The sequence below is a fragment of the Herpailurus yagouaroundi genome, unplaced genomic scaffold, assembly GCF_014898765.1.
Source record: "Herpailurus yagouaroundi ecotype Mexico unplaced genomic scaffold, PumYag 166, whole genome shotgun sequence".
Classification (NCBI taxonomy): Eukaryota; Metazoa; Chordata; class Mammalia; order Carnivora; family Felidae; genus Herpailurus; species Herpailurus yagouaroundi.
The window spans coordinates 4,312,467-4,330,839 of NW_024412407.1; the positions used below are offsets into that span (position 1 = coordinate 4,312,467).

The 18,373-nt window shown below is 39.1% G+C and overlaps 1 protein-coding gene across 4 annotated transcripts in view; it reads right to left on the bottom strand.

Moving 5' to 3' along the window:
- The window catches only part of DIP2B (disco interacting protein 2 homolog B), a 233,388-nt gene that overhangs the window by 84,237 nt on the left and 130,778 nt on the right, over positions 1 to 18,373 (bottom strand). For all 4 annotated transcript variants that reach the window (XM_040488144.1, XM_040488143.1, XM_040488141.1 and 1 more), the window contains exon 3: positions 16,370 to 16,498. In XM_040488144.1, the coding sequence (XP_040344078.1) occupies positions 16,370 to 16,498 (129 nt within the window). The remainder of the gene's footprint in view (positions 1 to 16,369; positions 16,499 to 18,373) is intronic.

Consider the following 18,373-nt stretch of genomic DNA (forward strand, 5'->3'; position numbering starts at 1 on the left):
AGCCACCCAGGTGCCCCTCTTCATTTTTTTTTTAAAGCTGCATAGCACTCCATTATATAAGTTAGTTTACTCAACTATTCTAAGTGTGGGCATTTAAGTGTTTCCAATATTTTACAATTACAAACAATAATACAACAAAGGGTCTTGTGCAAGTAGACTTTTATACTGATGAGAGTATATCTTCAGGGCCAATTCCAACAAGTGAGACTCCTAAGTCAAAAAGTGAATACATTTTAAACTCTGCTGCATCTTGCCAAGTTCCTCTCCAAAGAGTTGTATCATACTGTATTACTATCAGCAATGTGCCTATGTGTCTGTTTCCTCATGGCCTCACCAGCAGAATGTATTATCTTGGTTTTTTGACTATTACCAGTTTGGTAGCTGAGAAATGGTGTCTGAGTATACTTTCAATTTGGACTTCCTTTATTTTATTATTATTTTTTATTTTAAGATTTACTATATTTTTGGAGAGAGAGAGAATGTGCAAGTAGGGGAGGGGGCAAAGGGAAGGCGGGGGGAGAGAGGGAGAGAGAGAAAGAAAGAGAGAGAATCCCAAGCAGGCTCCACACACTCAGCATGGAGCCTGATGTGGGGCTCAGTTCCATGACCCTGGGATCATGACCTGAGCTGAAATGAAGAGTTGGACGCTCAACTGGCTGAGCCACCCAAGCACCCCTGTACTTCTTTTATCAATAATGAGATTAAACATTGGATTTAAGGACCATTTAATATTTGTTGGTAAGTGAAAGTAAATATTCATGTCACTTGATCATTTTTCCATTGGGTTTCTGCATTTATTTTCCCCTAATTTTTAGCCTAAATTTTTAATTTTTCCCCTAGCCCTTTATCTCTGAATGTCAGAAACAGTTTCTTTCAATCTGTCATTTGTCTTTTGACACTGTGGTAGTTTATTGCCACACAGAAGGTTTTTAAAAATTTTTTATGGAATATCTCAAATCGATAACCTAATGTTATACTGAAGGAACTTAAAAAAGAACAAACTAAAACCAAAGTTAGTAAAAAGAGGAAATAACAAGGATTATAACAGAAATTAAAAAAATAAATTTGAAAAACAGAAAACAATCAACAAAAATAAAAGTTGGTTTTTTGAAAAGATGAACAAAACTGACAAATCTTTAACTAGATTAAGAAAAATACAGGGGCTGGGGTGCCTGGGTGGCTCAGTCGGTTAAGCGGCCGACTTCGGCTCAGGTCATGATCTCGTGGTCCGTGAGTTCGAGCCCTGCGTCGGGCTCTGTGCTGACAGCTCAGAGCCTGGAGCCTGTTTCAGATTCTGTGTCTCCCTCTCTCTGACCCTCCCCCATTCATGCTCTGTCTCTCTCTGTCTCAAAAATAAATAAATGTTAAAAAAAAAAAAATTAAAAAAAAAAAGAAAAAGGAAAAGAAAAATACAGGGGCACCTGGGTGGCTCAGTCGGCTGGGCGTCTGACTTGGGCTCAGGTCATGATCTCCCAGTTCACAGGTTCGAGCCCTGTGTCGGGCTCTGTGCTGACAGCTCAGAGCCTGGAGCCTGCTTTGGATTCTGTGTCTCCCTCTCTCTCTGCCCTCCCCTGCTCATGCTCTCTCTCTCTCTCTCTCTCAGAAATAAAGATTTTTAAAAAATTAAAAAAGAAAAATACAGAGTAAAATAACTAAAATAAAAAATGAAAGAGGAAATATTACAACTGATACCATAGAAATAAAAAAGATTATAAGACTACCATGAGACTACTACTATGCCACAAATTGGATAACCTAAAAAAATGGATACATTCCTAGAAACATACAACCTACTAAGATTGAATCATGAAGAAAGAAAATCAGAACAGACCAATTACTATTAAGAAGACTGAATCAGTAATAAAAACCTCCCAACAAAGAAAAGCCCAGGTTTCACCGTAGACATCTATAAAACATTTAAATAACAGCAACCTTTCTCAAATTCATTCAAAAAACTAAAGAAGAAATACTTCTCATTTAAAAGAAGAAATACAAATTCATTTTTATGAGGCCAGCATTACCCTAAAACCAAAGCCAAACAAAGATACTGCAAAAAACAAGACAAAACAAAACAAATCCAAAATAAAACAAAACAACAACCCCCTAAAACTAAGCAACCCACTGAATGGGAGAAGATATTTGCAAATGATATATCCAATAAGGGGGTTAACATCCAAAATATATAAAGGACTTACACAACACCAAAAAACAAATAATTCAATTAAAAAGTGAGCAGAGAACTTGAATAGACATTTTTACAAAGAAAGCATACAAATGGCCAACAGACATAAAAAGACACGCAGCATCACTAACCACAGGGAAATGAAAATCAAAACCACTTCGAGATCTCACCTTACACCTGTCAGAATGGCTAGGATGAAAAAGACAATACCAAGTTTTGTGAGGATGTAGAGAAAAAGGAACCCTGGTACACTGTCAGTGGGAATGTAAATCGGTGTAGCCACTGTGGAAAACAAGGTAAAAAAAAATTAAAAATAGAAACACCAAGAAGTCCAGTAATTCCACTATTGGGTATTTACTCAAAGAAAACAAAAACACTAATTCAAAAAGACATATGCATCCTCACGCTTCCTGCAATATTGTGTATAATAGCCAAGATATAGAAGCAGCTCAAGTGTCCATCGACAGAATGGATAAAGATACGGAATATATATACAGTAGAATATTACTCGCCCATTAAAAATAATAGGACCTTGCCATTTGTGACAACATGGATGAACCTAGAGGGTATCATGCTAAGTAAAATAAGTCAGAGAAAGACAGACCCCATATGATTTCACTTATGTGTGGAATCTAAAAAAAGGAACAAACAAAACTCAAAGAGACTCTTAAATGCAGTTAAGAAACTGGTGGTTGCTAGAGGTCAGGCAGGTGGGGGATGGGCAAAATAGATAAAGAGCATTAAGAGGTACAAACCTCCAATTATAAAATAAAGAAGTCACAGAGATGAAAAGTAGAGCATGGGGAAGTCAATAATATCGAAAAAATGTACGGTGATGACACATCATAATGAGCATTGAGTAATGTATAAAATTATTAAACCACTATTTTGTACACCTGAAACTAATGTAACACTGAATGATAATCACACTGAAATTTTTAAAATAAATAAAAAATTTAAATGCAGATTTTTTTAAAAGGCAGAAACAGACCCATAAACACAGAGAACAAACTGATGGTGGCAGAGTGGAGGGGAGTAGGGAGATGAGAAAAATGAGTGAAGGAAAGGAGTGCCTGGGTGGCTCAGTCAGTTAAGCATCTGGCTCTTGATTTCAGCTCAGGTCATGATCTCAGGGTTTGTAGGTTCAAGGGCTGCTCTGGGCTCTGTCAGCACAGAGCCTATTTGTGTCTCCCTCTCCCTGCCCCTCCCTCCCTCCCTCTCTCTCTCAAAATAAATAAAGTTAAAAAAGTTTTTTAAAGTCGGTAAGGGGGAGTGGGAGATACAGGCTTCTAGTTATGGAATAAGTCACAAAGGTAAAAAGTACAGTGCTGGGAATATAGTCAATGGTATTGTCATAGCGATGTATGGTGACAGATGACAGCTGCACTTGCAGTAAGTATAGCATAATGTACAGATTTGTTCAATCGCCATGCTGTACATCTGAAACTAATGTAACACTGTATGTCAACTATGCTTCAATTAAAAAAAAAGAAAAGAACCCCTACACCAATATCCCTGATGAATACAGATGCAAAAATATGGAACAAAATACTATCAACCTGAATTCAACAGTACATGAAAAGGACTATGTACCGGGGCACCTGGGTGGCTCAGCCAGTTCAGCGTCCAACTCTTGGGTTTGGCTCAGGTCATGTTCTCACGGTTTCATGAGTTCGAGCCCAACGCTGGGCTCTGTGCTGACAGTGTGGCGTCTGCTTGGGATTCTCTCTCTCTCTCCCTTTCTCTCTGCCCCTCCCCAACTCGCGCCGTCTCTGTCTCTCTCAAAATAAATAAATAAAAACATTCATATTCATATTTATATTTAGGACTATGTACCATAACCAAGTGGGATTTATCCCTGTGTTGCAAGGATGTTCAACATATGAAAATCAACAAATGTAAGACTCTACATTAACACAATGAAGGACAAAAATTATATGACCATCATAGATGCAGAAAAAGCATTTGACAAAAGTCAACACACTTGATAAAAACACTCAACGAACTAGGAACAGAAGGACATTCTCTCAAAATAATAAAATTCATAAATGAAAAGCCCACAGCCAGCAACATAGTCAACGGCGAGCGCTGAAAGCTTTTCCTTCTAAGATCAGGAACAAGGTAAAGATGCCTGCTCTCACCACTTCTTTCAGCATAGTACTGGATATCCTGGTAAGAGTAATTAGGCAAGAAAAAGAAATAAAAGGTATACAAAGGGAGAGGAAGAAGTAAAATTATTTATGTTTGCAGATGACATGATCTTATACATAGGAAATCCTAAAGATTTTATTCATGTACACAAACTGTTAGAACTAATCGGCAAATTCAACAACTGCAGGATAGAAAATCAGGATACAAAAACCAGTTGTGTTTCTCAACACAAACAATTAACTATCTGAGAAGGAAAGGAAGGAAATAATCTCATTTATAGTAGCATAAAAAATAATAAAAATTTCAAAATCAACACAACCAAGCAGGCAAAAGACTTGTATACCATGAAAACCGCTGCAGGAAATTAAAGAAGAAACAAATGGAAAAACATTCCATGTTCATGGACTGGAAGATTTAATATTGTTAAAATATAAGTGATCTACAGATTTAATGCTATACCTGTAACAATCCACTGGCACTTTTGAAGAAATAGAAAAAAAATCCTAAAATGTATATAGAATCTCAAAGAACTCAGAATAGCCAAAACAATTTTAAGAAAGAAGAATAAAGCTGGAAGCCTCATATTTCCTGATTTCAAAATATATATATTTCCTGAAAGCCAGAGTAACCAAGATAGTATAATGTTGGCATAAAGAGAGACATATAGACCAATGCAATAAAATAGCTCAGAAATTAACCCTTGTGTATATGGTTAAATGGTCTTTGACAAGGGTGCCAAGACTGTTCAGTTAGGAATGACAGTCTCTTCAACAAATGTTGCCAGGAAACTGAAATATCTGCATATAAAAGAATGAAGTTGGACAATTTATCTTATACCATATACCATATAAACTAACTAAAGGGGTGCCTGGGTGGCTCAGTCGGCTGAGCATCCGACTTCGGCTCAGGTCATGATCTCATGGTTTGAGTTTGAGCCCCGCATCGGGCTCTGTGCTGACAGCTCAGGGCCTGGAGCCTGCTTCTGATTTTGTGTCTCCCTCTCTCTCTGCCCCTCCCCCACTCATGCTCTGTCTCTTCCTCTCTCTCAAAAATAAATAAATGTAAAAAAAAATAACTAAAAATAAATCAAAAACTTAAACAGAAGACATGAAACTATAGAACTCTTAGAAGAAAACATAAAAGGAAAGCTTCATAACTCTGGAGCGGGTTAATCATTTCTTGGATATGACACTATAAGCACAAGCAAGAAAAGCAAAAATAGGTGGGACTCCATCAAACTAAAAAGCTTCTGCACAACAAAGGAAACAACAGAGTGAAAAGGCAACCTATGGAATGGGAGAAAATATTTGCAAACCAGGTATTGGATAAGGCACTAATGTCCAGAATATTTAAACAATACTTACAACTCAATAACAACAAGTAACCCAATTTTAAAATGGCCAAGGGACTCGAACAGACATTTCTCCAAACAAGATAAACAAATGGACAACAATCATATGAAAAGATGCTCAACATCACTAATCATCAGGGAAATGCAAGTCAAAGCCACAATGGCATATCTCTTCATACCAATCAGGATAGCCACTGAAAGGGGGCCTGGGTGGCTCAGTCAGTTAGGTGTCCGACTCTTGATTTCGGCTCAGGTCATGATCTCAAGCTCCATGTCAGGTTTTGTGCTAACAGCAAAGAGCCTGCTTGGGGTTCTCTCTCTCCCTCTCTCTCTCTGCCCCTTGCCTGCTCATGCTTTTTCTCGCTTTCAAAAATAAATAAATAAACTTAAAAAAAAAAAAAGGATAGTTACTGGAAAGAAAACAAATCAAAGGGGGGGGAAGAAAAAGAAAGGAAAGTATTGGTGAGGACATGGAGAAATTAGGATCCTTGCACACTGTTGGTGGGACTGTGAAATGGTGCAGCTGTTATGGAAAACAGTATGGAAGGTTTCTCAAAAAACTGAAAATAAAACTATCATATGATCTAGCAATCCCACTTCTGGGTATATACCCAAAAGAACTGAAAGCAGGGTCTCAAAGAGATATTTGCACACAAATGTTCAATGCAGCATTATGTACAACAGCCATGACATGGAAGGAACCTTAATGCCCATGAATGGATGAATGTATAAAGAAAATGTGTTAGATATATACAATGGACTATTATTCAACCTTAAAAAAGAAGGATATCCTCTCACATGCTACAACATGGATGAACCTTGAGGACATTAGGTTAAGTGAACTAAAACAATCACAAAAAACCAAAATCTGCTTACAAGAGATATTTAAAGTACTCAAATTCTTAGATATAGTAAGACTAGGGGGAGAGGGAAACAGAGAGTTGTGAGTTGTCACTGTTTCAGTCATGCAAGATCAAAGAGTTCTAAAGAGCTGTTGTGTACCAATATGCATATAGTTAATATGGAAATGTACACTTAAAAATTTTGAAGGCGGGGCACCTGGGTGGATCAGTTGGTTAAGTATCCAACTCTTGATTTTGGCTAAGGTCATGATCTCATGGTTTGTGAGATGGTGCCCTGAGTCAGGCTTTGTGCTGACAGTGTGGAGCCTGCTTGGGATTCTCTCTCTCTACCTCTCCCCTGCTCGCTTCCTTGTTCCTGCTCGCTCTCTCTCTCTCTCTCACCAAATAAATAAACATTAAAAAAAATTTTTAAGAGGGTATATATATGTGTTTTTTACTGCAGTAAAAACATTTTGTATGTAGTCTTTCATCACATCTGGATTTTGAGTTCCAGCTGTTTTCCTGTAAAACTTTCTCTAAGCCCACGTTACTGAAAAATTCACTGGTGTTTTCTTTTAGTACTTACCTTTTTTTTTTTTTTTTTAAATCTAGATTTCTGATCCATTTGAAGTTTTTCCTGGCATATGGTATGAGATATGGATTTACTTTATATTTTTCCCTGTGTCCTAGCACCATCTATTAAAAAGTACATTTCTGTCCCAATGATTTGCAATGCTATCTTTATTATACACTAAATCCCAGATGTACTTTGTTCTATTTCTATACTTGTTATTCTAAAGTTTATTTATTTTGAGAGACAGAGAGAGAGAGAAAGAGAAGGGGGGGGAGGGCGGAGACAGAGGATCCAAAATGGGCTCTGTGCTAACAGCAAAGAACCCAATGCAGGGCTCAAACTCACAAATCATGAGATCATGACTTGAGCCATAGTCAGACGCTTAACCTACTGAGCCACCCCGGTGCCCCTCTGCACTTGTTATTCTATTCCAATGTTATTCTATTCCAATGGTCTGCCTGCCACTTTGTCTGCCATACCACACTGTTTTAATTATAGAGTCTTTAGAGTGAATATGTTTTAATATCTAGTAGGTACAGTCACTCTTCACAGGTTTTCTTTCTCAGTGTTTTCCTACCTATTCTTACATGTTTATTTTTCCAAATGAACTTCAAAAACATGTTTTCTGGCTCCATAAATAAATTTAATAATGTTGTTGGGACTGGATTGAATTTATAAACTAATTTAGGGAGTCCCGCCATCTTTGTGATGTTGAATTATCAAAGAACAAGGAATGCTTTTCCATTTATCATGTCTACGTTGTGTCCTTCAGAGTCTTAAAGTTTCCTTTGTAAAGGCTTTATACATTTCTTAAGTTTTTCCTAAATATGTCTTATTTTTTCTATTGCTTTTGTAAATGAGGTTTGCTCTACTATATCTTTTAATTGGTTATTGCTTGCATATATGAAGGCTACTGATTTCTGAACTAGTTTTATATCTGGCTACCTGACTGAATTATTGTATTAGATTATTTTTGTTATTGACTTTCTTGGGTTTTCTTTTTTTTTTTTAATGTTTATTTATTTTTGAGGGAGAGAGAGACAGAGACAGAGCACAAGCGGGGCAGGGGCAGGGGCAGAGAGAGAGGGAGACGCAGAATCTGAAGCAGGCTCCAGGCTCCAAGCTGTCAGCACAGAGCCCGACATGGGGCTCAAACTCACAGACCGCAAGATCATAACCTGAGTCAAAGTCGGAAGCTTAACTGACTGAGCCACCCAGACACCCCCACTCTCTTGGATTTTCTAAGTAAACATCGTATCAAGTACAAATACAGTTTTACTTTTTCTTTTCTAATTCTTACACCTCTAAGTTGATTTGCCTTGTCTACTCGTATTAACACCTCTAGTGCAATTTAAATTTAGAATTAAAAACAAAAAACAAAAAACAAAAACTCTTGTAAATAAATTAAAAAAAAAAACAGCTCAATTAAAAAAAAATAAGTTGAGGCACTGGACAGGTAGGTTATAGAAGAAGAATAAAAGGTCAATTAACATATTCAAAAAGCGGTGCCTGGGTAATTCAATTGGTTGAACGTCCGACTCTTCATTTCTGCTCAGGTCATGATCTCAGGGTTATGGGATGGAGCCCCATGTTGGACTCCATGCTGAGCATGAGGTTTGCTTAAGATTCTCTCTCTTTCCCTCTGTCCCTCCCTCACTTGCACACTCTCTCTAAAAAATAAAAAAGCCATATTAAAAAAATTCAATCTCATTTGTAACACTTCCATCAACAAGGTATGAGAGGGTATGAGAGTGTCCATTTTCCTACATCTATGGACAACACTGAATTATGTTTTTCATCTTTTCCCAAGAGGTAATTGGAAAGTGTTATTTTACAGTTTTAAAGTAGCTATTCCTATTCTTGGCTCGTTTTTATGAAGTGGTTACGACATGATGCAAAAGTAGCATAGATGGGCTTTACGTATCAGGGGCAGAACAAACACTAAGTGCCCTTACCTATTTAGATAGATGGATGGATGGATGGATGACCAGATGGCCAGACAGACTAGCAGATAATGGACAGACTGAACAGACTAGCAGATATGGGCAGACTGAAAGGGAGATGCTTAGACAGGTTCAATCATTAAGTAGAGAAGCACAGTTCAAAGAGTTACCTGCAAGCCATCAAGTAGTCATGCCGTTTTCACCAATTTCTAAAGCAGCAACCACTTTAACATTTTTAATTATGACAGAGACAACAACTATTAAATTCTGGAACATTAGGGTATCACATTAATTTTGGCACTATACTGTGTGCCTAGTGGAGAGGGAAAATGCAATTTTAATTTAATTTAAATTTAAATAAAATTTCATGTGCATTTCACATTCCCTTGTACAGATTACGTTTCTTTTTTTTTAAAATTTTTTTTAATGTTTATTTATTTTTGAGACACAGACAGAGCATGAGTGGGAGAGGGGCAGAGACAGAGGGAGACACAGAATCCGAAGCAGGCTCCAGGCTGGCAGCACAGAGCCTGACGTGGGGCTCGAACTCACAAACTACGAGATCATGACCTGAGCCAAAGTCGGATGCTTAACCGACTGAGCCACCTAGGCGCCCAAGACTACGTTTCTTTAACCTGGAATATCTATATAGCAAACAGCTATTCACCCTTCAAACTGGTCCAGACTTCAACACCTCCATGAAGCCTGCCCTTAACAGTGCCAGTTCCCAGGCTCCTTCCCCTGTCATCCCCTCTTTTTTTCTGCCTCTACCTTTTACAAAGGATGCCTGTGTTTAAGAAAAGATTCTTGGGTTTCTGCCTGTGCTTCTCTAGAATCTGAACTGTGCTCAACTCACAGGTCTACAATAAATTCTTGATGAACTGAACTAAACTCAATTTACTTTCCTTGGCACAAGGAAGAGTATTAATATGGAAATAAAATAGCCCCCTTAGCAAATGCCACCATGTCAGAAATCAGATATAAAATTTTTTTAATGTTTGTTTATTTCTGAGGGAGAGCAAGTAGGGAAGGGACAGAGAGAGAGAGAGAGAGAGAGAGAGAGAGACTGAGGATCTGAAGCGGGCTCTGTGCTGACAGCAGAGAGCCCAATGAGGGGCTCGAACTCACAGACCATGAGATCATGACCTGAGCTGAAGTCAGAAGTGTGACTGAGCCACCCAGGCGCCCCAGAGATCAGATTTAGAGAAAGAAAGTTCTCAATTAGGGTAACATAGGGAGTTACTGTTGCATTTAGCTCCCATTACTAAGTCAGAAGAATCCATACTTAGAGTAAAAATCATTAAGAACAATAACTGGTTTATTGCTTTAAATCATTTATCCAGGGCTATCATTTTTAAAACTATCTTTTCCAAACCTCCATTTATAAAATAATTAAGTCATGGGAATATATATACAGCATGGTAACTGTAGCTAATATATTGTACATTTGAAAAGTTGCTAACAGAATGAATCTTAAAAGTCCTCACCACCACAACAAAAAATTCTGTATAGCTACGCATGGTGGTGGATGTTGACTAGACTCGCTGTGGTGATCATTTCACGGTATCAAATCACTGTGTTGTATACCTGACCTAATATAATACTACCTCAATAAAAGGAAAAAACTGCTACTTTTTTAAAAAAAATAATATGAATACATTTTACATTATATGTATTTTGCATTTTACCACAATAAAAAAACCCTTAGTATACATATTAGAAAAAATTAATATACATATTGGAAAAAGATGTAAGCACATATAATGCTGGAGTGAAATTTTTTCTGAGATCCACTGCGTCTCAAAACTAATCCCACCTCAACAGTTTGCTACCTATTCTTCCAGGTTTCTGTATCTGTGTTCTTAATATATGTAATGTTGTTATTCATATTTCTAAAACTCAGGTCATGCATTACATACTATCTTGCATTTATTAAAAATATATTTTGTACATCTCTCCATATCTGCACAAAAAAATCTAACTCTTTTTCACAGGATTTAAAAAAATTTTTTTTCAACGTTTATTTATTTTTGCGACAGAGAGAGACAGAGCATGAACGGGCGAGGGGCAGAGAGAGGGAGACACAGAATCGGAAACAGGCTCCAGGCTCTGAGCCATCAGCCCAGAGCCTGACGCGGGGCTCGAACTCACGGACCGCGAGATTGTGACCTGGCTGAAGTCGGACGCTTAACCGACTGCGCCACCCAGGCGCCCCATTCACAGGATTTTAAAATCCACTTTCAGGGGCGCCTGGGTGGCTTGGTCGGTTAAGCATCTGACTTGGGGACTTCGGCTCAGGTCATGATCTCACGGTCCGTGAGTTCGAGCCCCGCATCGGGCTCTGTGCTGACCGCTCAGAGCCTGCAGCCTGTTTCAGATTCTGTGTCTCCCTCTGTCTCTGCCCCTCCCCTGTTCATGCTCTGTCTCTCTCTGTCTCAAAAATAAATAAACGTTGAAAAAAAAAATCCACTTTCATAGAATTCCTTTGTGTGGACATGCTGTAACTTATTTAACCACTGTATTATTATGAACGCTATTACAACAAATGTCTGCGTATACATCTTTGTGCAGATTTGTAGGTGTTTGTGTAAAATAAATTCCTAGAGGTGGAATCTCCAGGAAAAAAGGTATTAATATTCAAAGTTTTAAAGATATTGCCAAACTGTTGTGCTTTAAGACCTTTAAGACCACAGTACCTTTAAGACCTTTAAGACCTTAAAAACCTTTAAGACCACAGTACCAACTTATTAATGGCTCCAAAATAATTTTATACTGCACTTATATTATTCTGCTTTAGTGTCCCTGAGGTTTACTTAGTTGAATCAAGATTGCCATATCTTATTGAATCTATGATGCCATCTTATATAAAACATATCCTGATTTCAGACATGTTAAAATGTGAAAAGTGTTCTTCTTATATTAGATGAAATCATGGTTCTTAGCTGTCCCGGAAAACAAATGATTAACTGCTTATACTGAGAAAAAGCACTTCCTCAACAAGAGCAAATCAAATGCTCAGACTTATTAATTAAAAATACTACATTTCCAGGGCATCTGGGCGGCTCAGTCAGTTAAGCATTCGACTTCGGTTCAGGACAGGATCTCGCAGTTCATGAGTTCGGTCCCCACATTGGGGTCTCTGCTGTCAGCACAGAGCCTGGAGCATGTATCCCATTCTGTGTCTCCCTCTCTCTTTGCCCCTTCCCCACTTGTGCTTTGTCTCGTCTTCCTCTCTCAAAAATAAAAAAAAACATTAAAAAAAAATTTTTTTTAATATACACTTCCAAAAGTATTTTGCTAAAACTAGGGAATTCTTCACAACAATCAAGCTTTACAAGGCCCATGACATTTGGATAATTAATAACTACAAAGCATGTTCTTCTCTGCCGTAAGGTTTGTGCCAGCAGAACACAAAACAAATCAAACCACCCATCTATTTTTCTAACATGGTAAGCCCTGGCCCATATATCGGTGTCAAAACAAGAAGTCCACAGTTACTACATCAGCAAAGCCTCTTATTGACAAGAACAGGCAACTCTTTTAACTGGATTTGACTCATTTACCACCATACAATTCATCTTGATCTTTGATAAGAAGTCACTTCCGAAGTTCAGTCCCCAGACACAGCTGACTTTGGATATCTCTGCCAGAAACACACGTGAAAGCTGGGTTTCATTTTCCAGCACTAACATTTGAGCTGAAAAGGCGATACAAATACTCTAAAGTCCTTTTTTGTTGTTGTTTTGTTTGAGGTAGCTAATTACTCAAAACCCGAGCTTTAAAGGAGTTGTCAGAATTACTTATCATACCATCACTTTCCATCTTAGGCATCAACTGTGTATTTTTCTACACTTGTAACCATAACACACGTGTAGAAATTGTATCATGCCTTGATGTGCAGGAAAAAAAGGTACTAGTAAATGTATTGGAAATGTCAGAACCTCTTGGCTAAGCACAAAGAATGGAATCGGATCATATCTGACTGTGAATAAATATAAGCTCTTTATACCATGTCTGCAACATGAAATACTAAGTCTACTTAGATTTAACATTAGTTGAAATGTCATAGGTATTAATAAGCCTCCACCAAATAAGAAAGGATTTTCTAGTTACACTTAATAACACCATTACATCCTTTGGGTGTACCTCTCAGTTTACTGTGATGCTTGTCATTTTACTAAACACACCCTCCATTCTTATGCCACTTTTGCATGTGACATGTAAACGTAACCGTTCCTAAAGATGGAGTGACAAAGAGGCGAAGTTCGACTCCCAACAATTTCTACAACTTATTTGCTCTACTTCTGCTGCTGCTGTTGATTCCTTCTTATTCATTAGAAGCCGCAATTTGCTGGGGCGCCTGGGTGGCTCAGTCGGTTAAGCATCCGACTTCAGCTCAGGTCATGATCTCGCGGTCCGTGAGCTCGAGCCCCGCATCGGGCTCTGTGCTGACAGCTCAGAGCCTGGAGCCTGTTTCAGATTCTGTCTTCCTCTCTCTCTGACCCTCCCCCATTCATGCTCTGTCTCTCCCTGTCTCAAAAATAAATAAACATTAAAAAAAAAAATTAAAAAAAAAAAAAGAAGCCGCAATTTGCTGAGTTTTGCTTTGCAATTTAGTTAATTCCTAATGTACTGAAAAATGTGTTTTTTACCCAAAATCCATGCTTGCATGCCTCCACTTTCATGTTCCCCTCATGATAGTACTCTGGTACTCTCATATCTTTCAATATCTTCAGGGTTTTCAATGGCCTTTTCTTCCCTATTTTACCTCTTCTCTGGTCTTCTTGCTACTACCTTAAAAAAAAAGTCCCTGTGAGACAAATATCCCAAACTTACTCTTAAACCCTCTTCAAGATCTCTGCACCAAACTAAGAGACACAGTCGGCTAACCGACATTTGGTTCACAGACTACGCTTTCCCACATTTGGGATAAATCTGAAAGAATCGGTACAAGAGAGCAAGGGGCTAGAGATCACAGTTAGGTTTTAGTTGACTGAGGTCAAAATGTTACAGTAAAGGTCACTATAGCCTTTCTCTGTATGTGATCAGCCTGGATATAGGATGTAGAGAATCATCTTTCTGGTTCCTTACTCATTCTTTTATTATATGCTGTAAAAACAAACAAACAAACAAGGGGGGGAACCCCCACAAAACTCTCAGAAGTCCAGAGATGAGAGTTTAGAGGCCAAACCCTTCTGGACTGGTCAGAACCCACTGCTGCTGAACCGGGGCCCCAGAGTCAAAAGTGCCCAGGAAATCAGGCTTGGGTCCTGGCAACAAAGAGGAGCTCCTGAGATGTTTTTCTATATCCCGTTGTACCTCCCTCTAATCCACTCTTTAACGAACAACTACTTTTATTCTTTCTTTTCTCCAAAATATCTATTTAGCTCTTATGTATGTTTGGCCCTGTGCCAGGCACTGGGATACAGTAATGGCAGAGCACATGGTCTGTAGATGGAGCAAACTACTAGAACAAATACAAATGTAACCGCTCCGCTGAAACCCTCTAATGGTATTCAAGATTCCTTAAGATCTCATCCCTGGTCATCTTTCTAGCCTCATCTCCCACCTACTTCCGGGTTCTTGCATTCTACGTTCCATAATGAACTCCTTTCAGGTCTACTATCTGATGCTAGTTCCCTCAGTCTGTCTGCCGTGACACAGTTTAGATGTCTCACTCTCTGAGAAAGCCTCCTCTGATCGATCAAGACCAGGTTAGGTATAAGGGAAAATTCTGGGGTGGCATGTAACCTCTTTTTTTTCTTAAGAGAGAGGGAGAGAGGGTGCTCTTGAGCAGGGGAGAGGGGCAGAGGAAGGGAGAGAATTCCAAGCAGCCTCCAAGCTCAGTGAGTAGCCTAACGTGGGGCTTGATCCCACAACCCTGGGATCATGACCTGAGCTGATATCAAGAGTCGGATGCTCAACTGGCTGAGCCACCCAGGGGCCCCTAACCTCTACTTTTATTTTTTTTTTTTATGTAACACTTCTCATTCCTTCCTTTCAGTGTATAAAAATAGCTATCTGATAAAATCAGCTCCCAAAATGTCTGACACAGGTCGGCAACCATGTCCTTTTCCTTATTTTCTCTAAATCAGTTTCTGAAAGGATATGATATACACCCTGCTTTTTTTTTAATTTCTTAATTTATTTATTTTTGAGAGAGAGCATGCATGCTCACGAGTGGGGGACAGGGCAGAAGGAGAGAGACAGAGGATCCCAGGCAGGCTCCACACTGAAGACAATGAGGGGCTTGATCCACGACCAACCCTGGGATCATGACGTGAGCCGAAATCAAGAGTTGGACACTTAACTGACTGAGCCACCCAGGTGCCCCTCACCCTGTTTTCTAATTCAAGAAAAGGTTAAAAGGTTAGCTGGTACAGGAGTCAAAAATCTGAAGAAAGTAAAAGAACACTGAATTAGTTTGGTGACTTAATTCCACTACTTCTTTAAAAAAAATTTTTTTTTAAGTGTCTATTTATTTTTGAGAGAGAGACAGAGCATGAGCAGGGAAAAGGCAGAGAGAGAGAGGGAGACACAGAATCTGAAGCAGACTCCAGGCTGTGAGTGCAGAGCCCAATGTGGTGCTCGAACTCATGAGCCGTGAATCATGACCTGAGCTGAAGTTGGATGCTGAACTGACTAAGCCACCCAGGCACCCCAATTCTGTTACTTCTGAAGACAGTAAATGTGTTGCAGAGATTGTCTTAGCACAGTGGACAGTAGGTGGGCATGGGACGGGCTTGCCATGCCACCGGTCCTCCTGAGTGTCTTATGATTTGTTTCTCTGCTCATCGGTCCTGGCCATGATATTGCAGGGGCATGTTCCCACTGCCGGCCACAGCATGTTGCCTTTTCCCATCTCATGGGTACCTTTTGGGTCAGAAGAAATAAAGTTTAAGAGTTTACTAATTTGAAATTTCATTGTGAGTTTCTGTTCCAGTTCCATTAGTAAAAAGACTGATCCATAGCTCCGGCAAACACAGAGGCCACTTCCAACAGAGTCCACTGAGCTCTCTCAGTACCACCTCATGTGACCCTAGCCCTCTACTTTCTTATTTATGTACTCATGTTGCCTTTGTACTTGTCTGGCTCCCCTTCTGACCTTGAGTGCAGAAACGTCATATTTGGGGCTATAGCCCCAACAAATATTGAGTATCTATCACACCTGGCACATAATAGATAATGACTGATGAATGAATTAATATAGACTTGCTTGGCCCTTCAAGGAAAACAAACAAACAAACATTAAAAGCTTTCAGGATACAGAGTTCATACTACAGTCACTAAAAACTATTCTGCTGGTAAATTTCAGTTCTTTCTCACCTGATCGGTATCGTTCATCCCTGGCTCCCCCAGATCGAGTTCGGTGGTACTTAGAAGGAGCAGAAGTTTGAGCTGCGGATGGAGCAGGTGTCTGGTTTCTATGTTCTTTTTGTACTGCTGACTCAGTTTCTAAAAAAGGAAATTTGGAATATGGTTATCTGATAACAATAGTAGCTAAAGTTTTCTGAGCACTTTATGGCATTCTCACAACACTCTGAGGCAGGTACTATTACCCCATTAGAGAGCTTCACTATACATACCTAAAAAGACATCCAGGCTAAAAAATATAATCTTAGAGTCATAATTGTCAACAGATGATAGGAGAGAAATAGCAAAATAGGAGAGAAAGTGAAAAGGCCACTCCAGAAGAATTTTTTTTTAATGTTTATTATTTTCTGAGAGAGAGCTTGAGCAGGGGAGGGGCAGAGAGAAAAGGAGACACAGAATCCAAAGCAGGCTCCAGGCTCTGAGATGTCAGCACAGAGCCTGATGTGGGGCTCGAACTTGTGAACAGTGAAATCATGACCTGAGCCAAAACTGGACAGTTAACTGACTGAGCCACCCAGGTACCCCCAAAGAGTTTAAGAATTGAGGGTGTGGGGGGGGGATGGAGGGGTGTATATGACCCCCTAATCCTGCATAATGGTACAAAGAATAGCTTGGGGACCTTTAGCCTCTTCACTATAAGTTACTCCAAATAAACATGTCATTTAAGCAAAACTATAGTGCTTATTATGCAAACATAGCTTTTTGAGTCAACCTCTTTCAACTAGAATCACCACTGAACTTGCCCCTCTCCAGTACCTGGCCTAACCCCATTCTCTGTCCTATCAACATTCACTGTCTTATCAAGAATATGGGGAAGTGGAAATAAACAGGTAAAATAATCAGAAGAGAAACACTTTAAGTTCAGTCCCACAAACCACGAGCTGAAACCAAGAGTTGGACGCTTAACCAACTGAGCCACCCAGGTGCACCTCATATACTGTTTTTAGGAAGGCAAGAAGAATATATTTTAGAATGCTCTCCACTAAAGTGCTTTTATGGATCTAGAAATGTTTATTTTTGATGGTTCCTGGCAGCTGAAAATTTTAATATAAAATATATTAACAGAGCAGAACCTATTTTAACACTGATATTTTGAAATATAATGTCTGGGGGCACCTGGGTGGCTCAGTCAGTTAAGCATCTGACTTAGGTCATGATCTCGTGCGGTTCATGAGTTCGAGCCCTGCGTCGGGCTCTGTGCTGACAGCTCAGAGCCTGAAGCCTGCTTCAGATTCTGTGTCTCCCTCTCTCTGCCTCACCCCTGCTTGCACTTTGTCTCTCTCTGTATCTCAAAAATGTATAAATGTTAAAAAATTTTTTTGAAATGTAATGCCTGTGATTGTAAACTGAAGTTTTAAATCAACCTAAATTCTTTTGATAATCCATTTCACAGAAGAGCTATACTGAGTTCTTAGTATTTTCACACCTTGCTTCATCTCTTAGTATATAAAGAATCAACAAACTATAGCCCATGTCTGTTTATAAGCAGTTTTATCAGAACATAGCCATGCCCATCTGTTTACATACTGCCTTGTAGATGCTTTCACACTGTAAAGGTACATGGAGTAATTAGATAGAGACTGATGGTCCTCAAAGTGTAAAATATCTACTATCTGGCCCTTTATAGAAAAAGCTTACCAACTCCCAGTCTATAATAAAAGCTAACATTTAAAGGTTTGTTTTTGCTAGGCACTGTGCATACAGCAGTTTTCATATGTTATTTACTCCTCACAACAATCCTACAAAGTCAGCAGTAACACTTTCAACTTATTATAGAAAAGGAATCAGAGACATGGATTATTTTATGCAGCCACACAGAGGCAGGGAATGGCAAGAGGCAGAATTCAAACCCAGATCTGTCTAACTCCACTGGTTCTCAATCAGAAAAGATTATGGGGAAGGAAGGAAGGAAGGAAGGAAGGAAGGAAGGAAGGAAGGAAGGAAGGAAGGAAGGAA